The following is a 17,263-nucleotide window of genomic DNA, read 5'->3' as shown; positions in this document are numbered from 1 at the left end:
ACTGCAACTGAAGAACTCTTACCTCCCATCACTCTGCATCTAAAAACAAACCATTACGCTGGTCCCTGTCACGCCTCGCTAGCAGCCTGACGTTGTATATTAATTATAGCCAAAGGCCTTATCTCAACACTGCACAGTGGTGGGGAAGTCACTGCACCCAGTGGCTGCTGGGTCGTGTGAGGGGTGGCTGGATGATCACTGGAATTTCCTCTATTTTTAGCAGGGCCTGTTATTTCGGGGTGCGGGGCGAGCTCATTCTGTCCGTGGACCAGGAGTTGACTTACCTTCTATGGATGGGGCCTGGTCCTGGGCTGCATACAGCATACTCTTGAACGCCTGGAAAAGGAACAAACAGAGGGATAATCACTCATCAGTTTCTCTACTGTACAAGCAATGACCTGTTGATGTTTAATCCAATCAATCAACACCTTTTCATATGAGTAAATGATTGCAATAATTAGTGGGGTTGACGTAATGAACAAGATATTACTGATTGATAAATTCAAGTAATCTACTTACGTAGCCATTGTCATGAATAGTATGATAAGTCAATTACTTCACACAAATGAAGAAAGAAGACCAGAAAACTAAGTAATATATTGAAAGTATATCTGAAATGTCCAAACTCAGTACATAATGTCTACAGGGAAAAATTACCATCCTTCGGCAACAATCGGCAAGATGTGTGAAGATAATGATTCCAGGCGGAGTTATAAGACATCAATGCCGTTGTATTTAACCATGATGTCTGATGGACACAATTTCCCTGTCACATTTCACATCTCTCAAATTAAAAAGAGATAGAGGCTAGTTCTTATCAGTTCTCACAGTTCTTATCACACCCAAGGATTTTTGTATATGGTTGAAAAGGGACCACAGATGTGCAGGGAAAGTTTTCTCATGACATTGTTGAAGGTGCTCTTCTAAAATCACATTCCTTATTTTCAGAGAAACCAAATGCATTGGTTCCGTACACAAATTAAATAGAGATCTGTAATCCACTAGGATCCATTGCATGAAAAGACAAGTTGTTAATGGTGTACCGCACCCTAGGAAATATAAATCCAAAATACAGGTCTAACCTGGCTGCTATCAGGCTACCTGCCATGGCTAGATCAGCAGACCTCCGTCAATCTGGTGGAGATGTCAAATTGAATAGAATCAAGGAAGACATGGATGCATTGTACAGTGGCGTTAAATGCAAACTATTAACGATATATGGTGCCATGGTCTCTCTCTGTGGAGACACCCTGGCACAACATAAACTGGCAGGGTTCAAAGAGAGTGTGGGCTTTGCCTACAGTAAGTGCAGACACAGTGAGTGTTCTTTTGAGGACATGCAGTCACACTTCAATGAGGATGCATATACTAAAAGGACATTGGAGAAGCATGTCAGTGTGATGAAATAGAAAAGGCACAGACGGACTTGCTTCGCAACAGTCTGAGAACAACACATGGGATCAATAGAAGGAGCAAGTTAGTTGAATTCCCAGCCTTTGAAATCATACAACAAACTCTGCAAGACATTATGCATGTAATTTTGAAGGGCATAGCCCCATTGGAAATCAAATGTGTTTTGAATCATCTTGTTGTGTCAGGACAGATTGATTGATTCCCTTATTCCCCTCTAGATGTTAGAGATCGGCCATCCCCAATTTCTGTTTCTACATTAACGTCAAGTGATGGTAAACTAAAACAGTCATCTGGGAAAATGCTTGTCCTGCTAAGGATGTCATTTGTTTTGGAGACTTTGGAAGTCAATGCATATATACAACTGATAATTGATCTAATAGAGAATGTACAGATAGTATTTCCACCTGTTCTTTCCATTGTGACTGTGTCTAGGTTGAAGTTACTCATTGAAAATCATTTGAAGCATTGGAAGGAGCTTTTTGCAGACCGCAATGTTACACCTAAACAACATTATATGATACATTTGCCATCACAGATAAAGTCATTGGGGCCAATGGTTAGACATATGCGTATGCGGTTTGAGTCTAAACATTGTTTCTTTAAACAATGGGCTTCCAAGCTCAATTTTAAAAATATTTGCAAGTCATTGATTAATCAGAACCAAATATATGAAAGCTGCCAAAATGTTGACAGTTCAATGCACCCAATTTTTTCAAATGAAAGGTAGATGGGACCTGTATCAGAGGTTAAAGATCAACAATATTTACGTGGAAAATTGAGGGACTTCCTAGGTTTCAATGAAGTAAACCAAATCAACTGTAGTAAATACAGAACTCAGAAGTCCATGATCTTTGCCAAAGTACTGAATGGGAATATGCCAGAATTTGGACTGGTCAAAAACATATTTCTTGTTGATTCTAGGCTTTATTGTTTGGAATATCAACCTTTTCAAACTATACACTTTGATAGAAACGTCATGGCTTATCAAGTTGAGGTCCCGCACCTTGCACAGGTCACTGAGTTAGTGGATGCTGAAAAGCTGGTTGATTTAACTCTTATTGCACAATTAGCAACAAGAGACAAACGTATGTACAAGTCAAATACCGTCTTGGGGATGTAATAGAATTGTACAACAGTTCAAATGACTCATAGTGTGTTCCCCAGATATGAACAGTGTCTTTGTTCTGTGTCTACATGTATTTTTATTTTCCTTTATTTAACTAGGCAAGTCAGTTAAGAAAACATTCTTATTTTCAATGAAGGCCTAGGAACAGTGGGTTAACTGCCTTGTTCAGGGGCAGAACGACAGACTTTTACCTTGTCAGCTCGGGGATTCGATCTTGCAACCTTCGGTTTCTAGTACAACACTCTAACCACTAGGCTACCTGCTGCCCCATAATGATTGCTGTGCTGTGTGTAAGATTGACAATAAAACAGTGAATTCCATTTGGTCATTCCATCATGGTCATCTGTTCTTAATATGTGAAGAGATGAAAAGGATAAGATGCTTGAAATAAGAAATTGTGACTTTGACAAAGCAGTTTTGTACTTGTCAGTGTTGATCAAACCGCTTTATAATTCTGGTAATTCTAGTTTCCAGCATTAAGTTACTCGGAACCAGTAAAACAATCTCAGTAACAAGTTATATTATCTTATTACGATAATTAAGGACAAATGCTCTAACATAAAAACTGCCTGGTAAGAAGAAATATCTTGTCAGACAAAAAACAAGCATATATTGCCTTGATTTAAGATATTTAATCTTACTTAGATTTACATTTATTTGCAGTGTAGCCTATATTACAAACACCTCTTTCTACAGAATGGGGTTATTTCCTTCGATCACTCTGACCTTGCAGATAATGGATACGGACAGATAATTACGAGATACGTCTTAACATGACTTTATTCTGTGAGGCCTGGACCTGACTATGTCCCTATTCCTCCCTACCAATCTAACTCTGGAGCAATAGCAGTCACTGTGAACACGTTTCTTGGACGTCCAGTCAAACGAATTACGCTTGTGCCTTCAGTGGGATAGACACAGTGGGATAGACACAGTGGGATAGACACAGTGGGATAGACACAGTGGGATAGACACAGTGGGATAAACACAGTGGGATAGACACGTACCCGCATGGTGAACTTTGTGTCTTGTGCAACAGTGTACAACTAATCTTTTTTGGGATTCAAAGCTTAGATGTGACAAAGAATAATTTTAATAATGACGCATAGTGAAGAAAAAAGTATCTTCTTGACAACCATATGTGTAGTTTCTGTTCCATTCCCCCATTCTCTGGAACGGTTTATCTGATGTTTGGATAACGTGGAAATATGAGAGGAAAGGATGATAATTTATCCTACTATGTGCTCATTTTCCAACATGAACACCAACACTGCAGTCAGATATTACTCTATGCTCATATCGAACACTTCATTTGTAGTTGACATTCTTCGCAGGAGACCACCTGTGGTTCATGTAGCAGGGTTTACCAACCAAACTAATAGTTGGAAGAGACAGAGGGGACGCATTCATCAAGACGTAGCCATATTGCCATGGCAATAGCACCGATGGTAAAGGGGGCAGGGCAGGGCGGCTCTTTTTTGCATGCTGTAGCATAGTACACTAGCTTACAGAGATCAACCTGCAGGTCTCCCCACACCTCATTGGGCTGATCGTCTTCTGTTGAGATGTACAGCGGTAAAAAAGAACTATATCAACTACAATACTGCAGGTGCTGGGTGGTCTGAGATCTGAACCTCCAATGATTCTCATCATCACTTTAACTGAGTGGATCTCTGAGGGCAGGACTGACCGAGACCAGATGCCTTCTCAGTAGGGGATAGAGGATGAGGTGTGGGAAGCTCGCCATGCCATCTCTGTTGTCTAAGTAAGATGCATACATTACACCAGAAGTGTGTCGTTTTGTGTTGGCTATAGGCTAGCATGATCATATTCATCATGTCATGTACAATGATTTCTGTTCTCATTTTAACCATGCCTCTTTTGTTAATGTCAGTGGTTGGAATAGTGAAAACGTTTATATGAACCAATCATTTGTATTTATGGTTCACATTATCCAATTTATGCAGCGAATCATCTTGCAATGTGTGCCACTGGCAGCGCTCAAAAACCTGCATATGGGCCTACCTGACGGTTGAAACACTGCACAGAGAGGCTAGAGTGGGAAATGAGCCCCACACAGTAACCACTGCATGTAATTAACATGTGTACCTGCTTATGATAATAATTATGTCCCTTAGGAATAGGAACTTCGCTTACACAAGCATTCTCCTGAACATATAAACCCACGCAAGTGATTCGATTGCAGAGGTAAAAGCACAAGAGGCTTCCTTCTGTCGCCCACCCACGCTGCCACATTACCCTCTCCACCTTGCTCATGTTACGGCTTCTGTTGCTTTACCACACTCACACAGAACAGACCAGGAACCAGACCAAGGGCCAGCATAGATGGAACCAAGAACCAAGACCATGTACCAACTGCACGAGCCAAAAGGAAAATGTCCACGAGATAAAACAAAAAGGACAAAGGGAGCAGTTTAATGTTGTTTGTTTTCATATTATATAGAAGAGTGAGATTATTCTGTAATAATGCCAGCATATCACACAGGAATGAGCTCTGCTTTCCTAATGAGCAGCAGCAGACCTCAACGCTAAACAGGTGTTTAAAAAGGACAGTCTCATAGGATGAGCAGACTTCATTACGTTATCACCTTGTCAATTCCTCAATTCACATGCAAGCGTTTTGGTGATTAGAGGCATCTTTTCTCCCAAGCAGCCTACCCAGCTGTCCTGTTGTAGCCAAAAGGCATTTAGAAGAATCCAGACAATGTTGCATTGGAAAAAATTAAAGAAAGAGTAAGGTCATTGATGGATGGTAAAAAGACCTGAAAGACCAAACTAAAGGGTGGGGATAACAGGGAGACATGTTGTTGCTGATGTTTCCTCCACAAAGCCTTGTTCAAGAAACGTCTGAAGGACAGAGTGATCTCTCCTCTGTTTTGGCAATAAACAGACATGTATATGTAAAAGGACCATGAGCTCCAACGTGAAGTTCATAGAAGCATGTCAAATCTGGTGTCAAATGAAAGCTAAGAGTATCATTGGAAAATTAAGGCGTTTATAATATTTTCAACCATTACTATCCTAAATACTAGGAATAAGCAAAGGCTTTGATTAGTGGTCAAGCAGATGGAAAGGGGGTCTTAAAAGACATCTAGCAGGAAAAGTCTTAAAAGGTATCAGAAATACATCAAAACATAATAATGTTGAAGTTAAGACCCCTGACAACTATTATCAACACTTGTGTTTAGTTTGGATAAATTATGTTCCTTACGTACATTTAAGAAACATTGCCCTGTGTCTTGAAATTCTGTTATCAAAAATCCACATCATATTTTCTCATTTCTCTCCCTCATGAAGAGGGAGGATAATGAAAGTTCACAGAAGTAACAAGTAAATCTAGACCTACCAGTTAGTTAGTGTTTTTACTGATACCTATTTGATTTATGAATTATTAACTGATTCAAACTTGAAATGTTGTTACCAAATTGTTAACGAAATTTCCAAAATAATCTTTAACGGAATTTGTGCAATTGAATTGGATACAATGGGAAATCATAGTACCACAGATGGGTCAACTGCTACAGTCCTCTCTTCCAACGGAATACTGTTATGTTCAACTCCTTACCATTTTCTTTCTCTTTCTGTCGTCTGGTGGTCAAAGCAAGTGTGAAAACAGTCTGGACAACCCCTCCCTCTCCCTCTCTCTCTATCCCTCTCTCACTCTGCTTTTCTGTCTTTTCTCTCTAGTTAATGTCACCTGTCCCGACTCTTACTGAACCCTACCCATGAGCCCCCTCTCTTGTCATTTACTGTAACCAGCATCCTCAGCCCCTGAGCACCGACACCGGACGTCCATGGACGTTGAAAAGTAGTTGACATTTGGTCAGTCCACCCTGGCCTTGATTTCAACGTCCACAGACGTCCATTTTTGGTTGTTGTTTTTTTAAACGTGGTCACATATAAAAACGGAGGGAGATTTTACCGAAATTCTGTTACCAAACTTTGCATCTGCACAGTTCTTCCAGTGAATGTGTTTTTGTAAAATGTTCCGTGTAAATTGTTAAAAATAGTCCTTGTACATATGTTTTTTTTTTGTTTTTTTTTGCCTACATGAAGTGAAAAATCTAAGTCTCAGCGCAATTCCATTACCCTCAAATTGCCCATAACCTTATTCCCTTAATATTTCCAGGGGATAAAATTAAGATTCAGAGGCTCTTAACCTAATGTAAAGTGCTATATTTCCGAATATTTCTGACCAGTTCCCCATCAATCCAGCGCGCAAGCCTAATTAATGCAAGACCAAACAATACATCCCTCACACTCAGAGAAAAAGGACGAAGTCCACTCATCAACCACTACTTCACTAAGCAAAGTGATTTAGTTAGTAATACTGATTATTTATAGATGGCATAGAAATGGATGGTATGCCAATCTATGCCAGAGAATCCATCATCCATCTCAGGTCATCCATCTCAGAGCTGACTGAGGTGTAAAATGGCTGATATGGCCATGTATTGGTCCCCGTACTACACGCGTCAGGCTGCAAGTATAGACAAAGACTAATATGGCCATATGTGTTTAACCGTCACCACATCCAAGTGAACGCATAGAGCTTCCTATACCTACTTAACGAGTTAGGTAGATCAATAAAGGTATTTATAAGATGTATATAAACATATATTTTTTTATAGTATGGTATGTGGCCACATAGTAAGGCATGCAGGTTTGATACTGGAATGCAGACTCAGACTCTTCCAGAGGCTCACATCAGTATCTTTGTCTATAATTCATAGAACAAAATGGAATGGGGCAAGCCTTGTCAGAGCCCGTCCTCACTCAGACTCTTAATGTGAACCAAGAAGATGTGGGGTGTGACCCTGAAAATGCTCCTACATATCCCAACAAAGACCTTGCCCTTGATGAACCCTTACTCTGATCTCTCCAAACCATAGATACAACCAAACATGACCAGTTTTAAACTTTGTGATTTTGGTCCGTTCAATTAATGCTCGTCAAACAAAGCAAGGCATAATATCAAATTTACAAAAATTGAAATTAACTAAATAACTTACAGAATAGCGTTATTCAATCAAATTTGTTGTTGTCACAAGGCAAAATGTTTCAGGACAGTAACATTTTATGAATTATAATGAAAACATTGTATTGTGATTTTATCTATTAACAGAGAATATCCTATGCATAATCATGTATATATATATATATATATATATATATATATATATATATATATATATATATATATATATGGATATGTTTTAAAATAATATTTAAAAAAGTGACATTTCTCATTCTAAAAAATATTTTAGGTCTGGTTTCCAACACTGAAAAACAATAACGGACTAAGCCACATAAATACTATCCTAATTGTTCAGCGTTCCAATGTAATGTAGGATGTAGCGCACGCGATGGCGACCTGAGCAGATGACAGATATATGTCAACATCAACAAATATAGAGAAAGATAATAATGTATCCCGTAAATATCATCACTAACCTAAATAAAATAACAATTAACAAAATGAATAAATGCTTAGGGTCTATGAATAGCAAGTATGTTATCTATGAACAAAAGGCTTCTACAATTAAAGTGACAGCTTCAGGAATGGTTGCACAAAGATAACTAGGATGCATAAAATCATGACCTAAAATGACAAAACAACACTAAATTAAAAACAAACAAAAAATGACTAAGACAGCACGGTTTATCAAAAGGAAAGTTAGAGCTTACGCAATAGCCAACCATAAACTGTAGACTATCCTTATCTAGTAGCCTATCCAAGTAATATTTTGTTACACAATTCAAGAAGTAGGCTAAAAGTTAGTGACAGCTGTAACAAAAACACAAATCAAGATTAATAAAATATACCAAGACTAATGACAATACCATATTATGCTATTAATTCAGTAGGTATTCATTAAACGATGGATTCGAGGGACTTTTCTCACTTTAAATCAGAAAGCATTACTTCTAAACACAATCGTGTGAAATTACCTCATATTGAAGGTACTGTTTCCTCCATTCCGGAGTAATATGAGACGAAAGGTGCTCCGCGAATTTCATTTTGTCGTAGCAGCTATATCTTTAACCTCCGTAATTCCTTTTAGGACTGTCCCCTGTTTACTCGAGTTTTGTTATATCTGTCAACTTGCTGGCTCGCATGCGGCAGCCTGCACTAGCGCACTCTGTCCTGTCCAAAATAACGTACTCCAAATTAACTATGTCCCATACTATTCTTAAGAGGGATGGCGGAACAGAATCCTCCCGCCCTATAACAGGTGGTTTGATTACGATATAACGGTTCCGGTGCAAATTCAATGACTTTCTCCCTTCGATCTCTGGTAAGGTCTGGGGACATAGCAGTCCGCCATCGCATTCAGCCAACAACGTGGTTGCGTCACTCCGCAGTGACAGCGGGCGCGGTGTGTATCCTATCTGAAGATGGTTTGACGACTGTACTGTACTGCGCTTCCTTTGTCTTTACTAGGCTATTAAAATATAGAAAGTTATTGGTAGATTATTTGTAGAAAAAGCTATCCACATGTAGGCTACAGCCTATGTTCTGCGTGCATTGGAGGTGTGATATCATCTGTTGAAGACTTTCTGGAAATATGCTCCCTAACTTTTAAAAGGCCAGATAATCACATGAATTGGCTACTCAAATGTATGTAATCAAATTCCATAGCCTATCGTATAATGAGAGAAAAAATATGTATACAGTACCAGTCAAAAGTTTGGACACACCTACTCATTCAAGGGTTTTTCTTTATTTTTTATATTTTATGCATTGTAGAATAATAGTGAAGACATTAAAACTATGAAATAACCCAAATGGAATCATGTAGTAGCCCAAAAAGTGTTATTAAAAAAATCAACATATATTATAGACTTTAAAGTAGCCACTCTTTGCCTTGATGACAGCTTTCCACACTCTTGGAGTTCCATTCCATCATGCTGATTACAAATTGAGACCGGTGTTGTGCCGAAAATCGCCCCCTGCCAGAATCCCCCCCCCCCCCCCCCGCATTCTTCATTGCTTCGACTTGCTTGCAAGTTGAGATATCTGCTCTTCACTCCTTCGTCAGTTTAGCCTACATTTCACTTATCTTAGTAGCAGAAAGCATATTTGTCTGCAGTTTTCGGTTTGGCTATTTGTTTCAAGTGTATGTGGCGGCTCTAGCTTGTATGGCAACCCCCCCCCCCCCCCCCCCCCCCCCCCCCCTCAGCGCCCGGTGCCGCCCCTGGCAAGATGCCCATGTCGCCCATGTCGCCCGTACCTAAATCCGCTACTGATTTTTATTAGTCTATAAATAAATATCAAATATCTTTGCCAAAATGTGTCATCTCTCCCATGTCTTATTCGACTTGTATTTTTGAAAGTGTAAGGATAATAATTCAGCCATAGTTGTTCTGAAATGTTTATTGTTTGCCAACATTTTACTCCCTCCTCTATGTTTAATATAACACACATACATTAATTATTAATTTCGCCTGCCTAGTGAAGTATATCAAGTATTTAACTCTGATGTGTGCCACATGAAGTATTTGACTCTAGCCACAAAATTAAGGACGTTAGAAGGGGGGGGGGGGGGGGGGGGGGGGGGGGTTCGGCACAACACCGGTGTTGGTGCGTGCGGTCTATTGTTGCCACCTGCAATACAGATCAACATATTGTAAATACTACCACCTGCTGGACAACATTTGCTAATCTGGCAGGCTACTGTTACATAGTTTGAAATTGCAGTTTTGTTATTTTTGATTCAGTCTTTTCTGTTTCATTTAACCAGATAATGATAATAAAGCTACTTTTGTCAGAGCAACAAGTAGGCTAGAATAATTTATATTGTGTAGCCTGGCGCCGTTCGTGGTCACTTTCTCGACATATGATGCTACAGTTTTGGGGCAGAAAAACAAATGATGGTGCGCATTATAGGCTAAACGAAAAATAAATTAAATAGATTTTACAAAAATGTATCATATGACTGACTTTTCCAACCAATGTACTTTTGCTATATTGGCATTTCGGTAGAACATATATAACAACAGAAGATAAAGGACTAAGGAACGCCAATGCTTTCCGGCTTGGTACAGGCCTTTATAAGGGGATTTTATGATACTAAAATAGTATCCACATCTATAGTACACCACGGTTATTTTTGTGATTTTTTTTTTTTTTTTACAGTACTCTGTAATTGTCATAGACAGTACCTGTCTGTACCACTAGAAGCATGGATTTCTGTACTGATTTTACGTCAAAATCTTTGTTCCTAGTCTAAGTTCTACCCGAGGCTTTTAGGGGGGTGTACCACAGACGGATTCGTGCAAAGTGCAAAGAAGTCCGTCTCAGCGATAACGGATTAAATCATAGCCTGTATAAACTACTGAAAGCGACAATATAAGGTTGTCACATATTTTTTTTAACCGTCTTTATTTTCAACAATGGCTTCACGCTCGCCATCGTCTTCCCCTGATTCTGCCACAGGCTCAGGTACCGACCCAGCTCGGCCTGATACAGGAGATCCTCTCGGCGGAGGATCGGACTCCGATTCAGATCTAGGATTAGGGAAATTCGACTGTGGTGCAGGTGACCCTGGTCATCGACTGGAAGGGGAGGAATTGGAACACGAATTTGAGGCAGCAGCAGACCGTCTTCGAGATCTACTTCAGACGGCCAGCAGGGAACAACTGTTGTACCTGTATGCTAGGTATAAACAGGTGACTATCAGATAGCAGCACATCCCAATGGTCCCATTTGTTATTTAGATACTTTTGTATATATACTGTATGTGGAGACCCCTTCAAATGATTGGATTTGGCTATTTCAACCCCAACCTTTGCTGACATTTTATATAAAATCGATCACACAGCCATGCAATCTCTATAGACAAACATTGGCCGTAGAATGGCCTTACTGAAGAGCTCAGTGACTTTCAACGTGGCACCGTCATAGGATGCCACCATTCCAACAAGTCAGTTCGTAAATTGTCTGCCCTGCTAGAGCTGCCACGGTCAACTGTAAGTGTTGTTATTGTGAAGTGGAAACGTCTAGGAGCAATAACGGCTCAGCCGCGAAGTGGTATTCCACTCAAGCTCACCGAATGGGAGCTCGGAGGCTTGAAGTGCGTAGCGCATAAAAATGGTCTGTCCTCAGTTGCAACACTCACTACCGATTTCCAAACTTTTTCTGGAAGCAATGTCAGCACAAGAACTGTTAGTGGGGAGCTTCATGAAATAGGTTTCCATGGCCGAGCAGCCGCACACAAGCCAAAGATCACCATGCACAGTGTCAAGCGTTAGCTGGAGTGGTAAAGCACGCCACCATTGGACTGGAGCAGCGGAAACGCATTCTCTGGAGTGATGAATCACACTTCGCCATCTGGCAGTCCGATGGACGAATCAGGGTTTGGCGGTTACCGGGAGAGCGCTACCTGCCTCAATGCATAGTGCCAACTAAAGTTATGTGGAGGAGGAATAATGGTCTGGGGCTGATTTTCATGGTTCGGGCTAGGCCCCTTAGTTCCAGTGAAGGGAAATGTTAACGCTACAGCATACAATTATATTCTAGATGATTCTGTGCTTGGAGCAGTTTGGGGAAGGCTCTTTCCTGTTTCAGCATGACAATGCCCCCGTGCACAAAGCGAGGTCCATACAGAAGTGGTTTGTTGAGATCGTTGTGGAAGAACTTGACTGGCCTGCACAGAGCCCTGACCTCAACCCCATCGAACACCTTTAGGATGAATTGGAACACCAACTCCGAGCCGGGCCTAATCACCCAACATCAATGCCCGACCTCACTAATGCTCTTGTGTCTGAATGGAAGCAAGTCCCTGCAGCAATGTTCAAACATCGAGTGGAAAGCCTTCCCCGAAGATTGGAGGCTGTTATAGCAGCAAAGGGGGGACCAACTCCATATTAATGCCCATGATTTTGGAATGAGATGTATAACAAACAGGTGTCTGCATACTTTTGGTCAGTGTAGCTAGCAAATGGCATAAATATTCAGTCTACATTCACGTCTGTTATGTTCTAGCTATTGGTGCCACCAAATGTTGTTCATCATGCCCTTGCATCCATAATAATATCATTGTTACGCTATTTTGTTGACTTGTGGTGGGATGGGAGTTTTACCACAGGTATGTACACAAATTGCAAACAGGTGTAGAATCGATTTCAATCTGTTGTTTGCCATTGAATTGATAGTGATGATTCTGCTGAGAGCTGTCAAAACAGATGGTTAGGCTATTTAATCCATTCCTGAGTCACCTGTATTTCATATTTTCACAGGTCAAGGTTGGAAAGTGCAATACAGCAAAGCCTGGGTTTTTCGATTTTGAAGGTCAAAGAAAATGGTATGTTTGGAATTTGTTAATCGTTATGCTGATATTATGTGTTTATTCAATTTCTGGCATAAATTTAGGTGAATAGGTGAATCAGACTATGCCCTGGAGTAAGTGGTGAGTGGTCCTGTTTTGAGATTTCAATTTACATTACATTTTTGTCTTGTTCCAAACTGAAACTCACCTACTGTATGGTCCTGTTCTCTCTAATGCTTTTGGGAGGGAGATAAACTATCTGCTGAATGTTTTTGTTATGTTTTGCTCCAGGACAGCATGGAAGCAGCTTGAGGACATGAGTGCAGAACAGGCCATGCAGGAGTACGTTTCGTGTGTAACTTCACTAGACCCAGACAGCAGTCAGAAGGTAAAAAGCCCTCACAAATCCAACACGACACTACATTTGATCTCACAAATGTACATAATACAATCTCCACACACAGGAAACTCTGCAATGTGAGAACTGAAACAAATGTCTTTCTCACGTTTGAACCATTCTAAAACAAAAAGATAACTAACTTTGACAGCTCCACCTGCACCTAAGAATGCAGTATGGCGCATTGACCAGCAGGGGACACTGACTGACTATGTAACTTGGCAGAAATACTAAGCGTTTGTCTAACATTTATTTATTTAACCTTTATTTAACTAGACAAGTCAGTTAAGAACAAATTCTTATTTACAATGACGGCCTACCAAAAGGCAAAAGGACTCCTGCGGGGATCGGGACTGGGATTAAAAATAAATTAAATAAAAAAATATAGGACAATCACCCATGACGACAAGAGACAACACTACATAAAGAGAGACCTAAGACAACAACATAGCATGGCAGCAACACATGACAACACAGCATGGTAGCAACACAACATGGCAGCAGCACAACATGGTAGCAGCACAAAACATGGTACAAACATAATTGGGCACAGATGACAGCACAAAGGGAAAGAAGGTAAAGACAACAATACATCACGTAAAGCAGCCACAACTGTCAGTAAGTGTCCATTATTGAGTCTTTGAATGAAGAGATTGAGATAAATTGTCCAGTTTGAGTGTTTGTTGCATCTTGTTCCAGTCGCTAGCTGCAGCAAACTGAAAAGAGGAGCGACCCAGAGATGTGTGTGCTTTGGTGACCTTTAACAGAATGTGACTGGCAGAATGGGTGTTGTATGTGGAGGATGAGGGCTGCAGTAGCTATCTCAGATAGGGGGGAGTGAGGCCTAAGAGGGTTTTATAAATAAGCAACAACCAGTGGGTCTTGCAAAGGGTATACGGAGATGCCCAGTTTACAGAGGAGTATAGAGTGCAGTGATCTGTCCTATAAGGAGCATTGGTGGCTAATCTGATGGCCGAATGATAAAGGACGTCTAGCCGGACGAGAGCACCCTTACCCGCCGAGCTATAAATTACGTCTCAATAATCTAGCATGGGTAGGATGGTCATCTGAATCAGGGTTAGTTTGGCAGCTGGGGTGAAAGAGGAGCGATTACGATAGAGGAAACCAAGTCTAGATTTAACTTTAGACTGTATCTTTGATATGTGCTGAGAGAAGGACAGTACCATCTAGCCATACTCTCAAGTACTTGTATGTGGTGACTACCTCAAGCTCTAAACCCTCAGAGGTAGTAATCACACCTGTGGGGAGAGGGGCATGCTTCTTACCAAACCACATGACCTTTGTTTTGGTGGTGTTCAGAACAAGGTTACAAGCAGAGAAAGCTTGTTGGACACTAAGAAAGCTTTGTTGTAGAGTATTTAACACAAAATCCGGGGAGGGGCCAGCTAAGTATAAGACTGTATCATCTTCATATAAATGGATGAGAGAGCTTCCTACTGCCTGAGATATGTTGTTGATGTAAATCGAGAAGTGCGTGGGACCTAGGATCGAGCCTTGGGTACACCATTGGTGACAGGCAGTGGCTGAGACAGCAGGTGTAACATTACCTGAGACTGTTTTAGTTTTGCATGCCATCATCTCTTTAATGTTTACAGATTACACTCAAACCAACTCCAATAAGGACTTTTTTTTACATTATTTGTGAGAGGGTTTTTGATCTAGCCTAAATAAAAAGTGTTTACTGTGCTCAAATTGTTTATCTGGTGTGCCTGCCTGCCTGCATCAGAAGGCTAGTGTTGTTATGCAGACATGGGCCTGTTTTCTCAGGGAGTAGGGCAATGGAATCATTCACTCACTAAGTTCTACCCCATTACAGTAACAGGCCTGCCAACTGGGACCAAGCACACTGTCACATCTGACAAAGACACCCTGCCTGGAGTGAAACGATGGGGAGGGGGGCTGCAAAGAGGCTGAATGAAACACAACATTTTTGGATACAGTACTACCAATAGACCAGTCCCTCATTGTGTCCTTTCCAGCATGGGTATGGTTTGATAAAATGGATGCAGGGAGAATGTATGTATGTATGTTTGTTCTATTCTGACCTCTATTCAACATTGCTGAGGAAAGTACCAACATCAGACAAACCCAAATGCACTTTTCTTCTCGAATGAAAATTCAGCACAAAGAAATTTCCCCTTCGCTAACCTCCATCCCCAAAAGGAGAGATTTAGAGTGATGTTTAGCGGTGTGACATAAAAGCCTGTCACCGGTCCTGTTTGAGTTAGTGCCTTCCACCCGCCTCTCTCCTTTCCCTTCTGTCCCCTCCACAATATGAGTGTCAGCAGGCATCAGTGGCCTGCAGACCAGCCTGACACATCCCTTTCTCTGGCGCTGCCATCGGGGCCAATACATGCTGACATGGCCCCTAGCTTGGCACAATGCCAGGGGAAGGCAAATGCACAAATGCCCCTCTGAAAAGGATGTGATTGTATTAGTGTTAACAAAGCACAGGGAGTCTATTCTTACCAGGGTCCAGACAAACAGATTTAGGAGAGGCTGGATGGGGATAAAGGCAGCAGAAACAATAGTCAGTTCTTGACCTCTCTCCTATTTGTATTGTTGGTTGCACTATCTTTACATTAGAAAAGGGAGTGCATTAGCGAATATTCTGAGTTTAGAAGGGAATTGCACTTGGAAAAGTGCATGTGCCGTTATTTTTTTTTGTTTTCTGCCCACGATCCCCTCGGAAATGAAATCGAATTTGTTTGTTGTCTTGTGTGAGTCATTGTGAAAGAGATTATAGAACATGGGCTAGACTGAGGACCTAAAAAAACGGTTGTATCCATGTTTGCCATGACAGCATGTATTAGCGGTTCAGAAAATGCAAAACAAATAAAATTGCTGAAATAATTTTGAACAGTTAAAATATACTCCTCAAAAGACTTTATGCGTGTGGTTTTTTACCCATGTTTTGGAGTCGCCTCTAAACAACGTGTGAGAGAATCGTGACGAGGTGAACCTATTGTTGTCTGTGAATAAGGACACTCATTCTCCCAGTGGCTCTTGTTTTTCATTGTATGGCACAGTTGGCTTGTTTTAGGTGGGGAGAACAGTGTTCACTGGATAACTAGTCAGGGGAATACTGACCTGTCCTTAGATCACAGTAGTGTGGCACACACCACTACAAACACACTGTTATTACAAGAAGTGAGGGGAGTGTTATGGAACCATAATTATGCTTTTGAATGAATGTCAGGATTTTAATGTTTTGCTTCTTGTTCCAGGAGAGAAGAGAGCGTAGGACAGGATTTGGAGGTCCAACAGTCAGTTCCCTCTACCAAGAAGAGATGATCAGGTACGTCACAGTTTCTGTCTGTCCTATATCAGAGACAAGCTTCCTCTGCACTGAGCTCTGAGTGTTAGAAGTTCTTCTGCAGATTGTAAACCAGGTTTTCCTGAACTCGGTCCTCTGGTTTTTGTCCCAGTACTACACAGTTGATCCAAATTAACTCATTTGCAAGCTTTGGTCATTTGAATCAGCTGTGTAGTGTTAGGGCAAAAACCAAAACGTGCACCCCCTGAGGTCCCGAGGACCGAGTTTGTGAAACGCTGCTGTAAACTGTTTTGGGAACATGAGACAGTCCTGATTTTATGTTAATTATATTCACTCGCCTTATGGGAACCCTCAGAAGCTTGATCAAGCATACACACCACTTCGTTTCTGGGAAAAAAGGCTCTTTTGGAAATGAAAATGACAGCTGAATCCAGTAGGTTTTCCCCTAAATGATCCTCATTAGTATGCATGCGCTGAGGAGAGGTGGCCTGAAAATGCCTGCCTTTAATTACTTTTTCGATAGCGTGTTGAAATGAGGGAGCATTGGGTATAGAATGCTGCCACGTGGCACGGACTCCCCTGGCGACTACCCTCTTGGTGATAGCCAATGGGGATGCCCCGTGGGGACAGGAAGTCATTAACATTCCCCTTCGGCGAGGTCTACCTCGGGCGTGTCCCGCTCCAAACTGTTACACTCAATGGTTCGCTGAATATCCAATTTTCCCCCCTCAGTACAG

The 17,263-nt window shown here is 41.1% G+C and overlaps 2 protein-coding genes across 2 annotated transcripts in view; one reads left to right on the top strand and one right to left on the bottom strand.

The window, feature by feature from the left end:
• The window catches only part of LOC110521578 (xenotropic and polytropic retrovirus receptor 1 homolog), a 95,939-nt gene extending 87,030 nt beyond the window's left edge, over positions 1-8,909 (bottom strand). Inside the window, exons 1-2 of the mRNA XM_021599217.2 lie at positions 8,513-8,909; positions 285-336 (exon numbers count right to left, since the gene is read on the bottom strand). Coding sequence (XP_021454892.1) covers positions 285-336; positions 8,513-8,581 — 121 coding nt within the window. The 5' untranslated portion in view covers positions 8,582-8,909. The remainder of the gene's footprint in view (positions 1-284; positions 337-8,512) is intronic.
• Positions 8,910-10,744: 1,835 nt separating this feature from the next.
• Positions 10,745-17,263, top strand: part of LOC110521577 (acyl-CoA-binding domain-containing protein 6) — a 33,142-nt gene continuing 26,623 nt past the window's right edge. The window contains exons 1-4 of the mRNA XM_021599216.2: positions 10,745-11,233; positions 12,803-12,867; positions 13,123-13,219; positions 16,477-16,547. Of these exons, the coding sequence (XP_021454891.1) occupies positions 10,958-11,233; positions 12,803-12,867; positions 13,123-13,219; positions 16,477-16,547 (509 nt within the window). The 5' untranslated portion in view covers positions 10,745-10,957. The remainder of the gene's footprint in view (positions 11,234-12,802; positions 12,868-13,122; positions 13,220-16,476; positions 16,548-17,263) is intronic.

The sequence above is a fragment of the Oncorhynchus mykiss genome, chromosome 30 (assembly GCF_013265735.2).
Source record: "Oncorhynchus mykiss isolate Arlee chromosome 30, USDA_OmykA_1.1, whole genome shotgun sequence".
Taxonomy (NCBI): domain Eukaryota; kingdom Metazoa; phylum Chordata; class Actinopteri; order Salmoniformes; family Salmonidae; genus Oncorhynchus; species Oncorhynchus mykiss.
The sequence above is the reverse complement of the archived record's forward strand: the minus strand, read 5'-3'. Positions and strand labels throughout refer to the sequence as shown.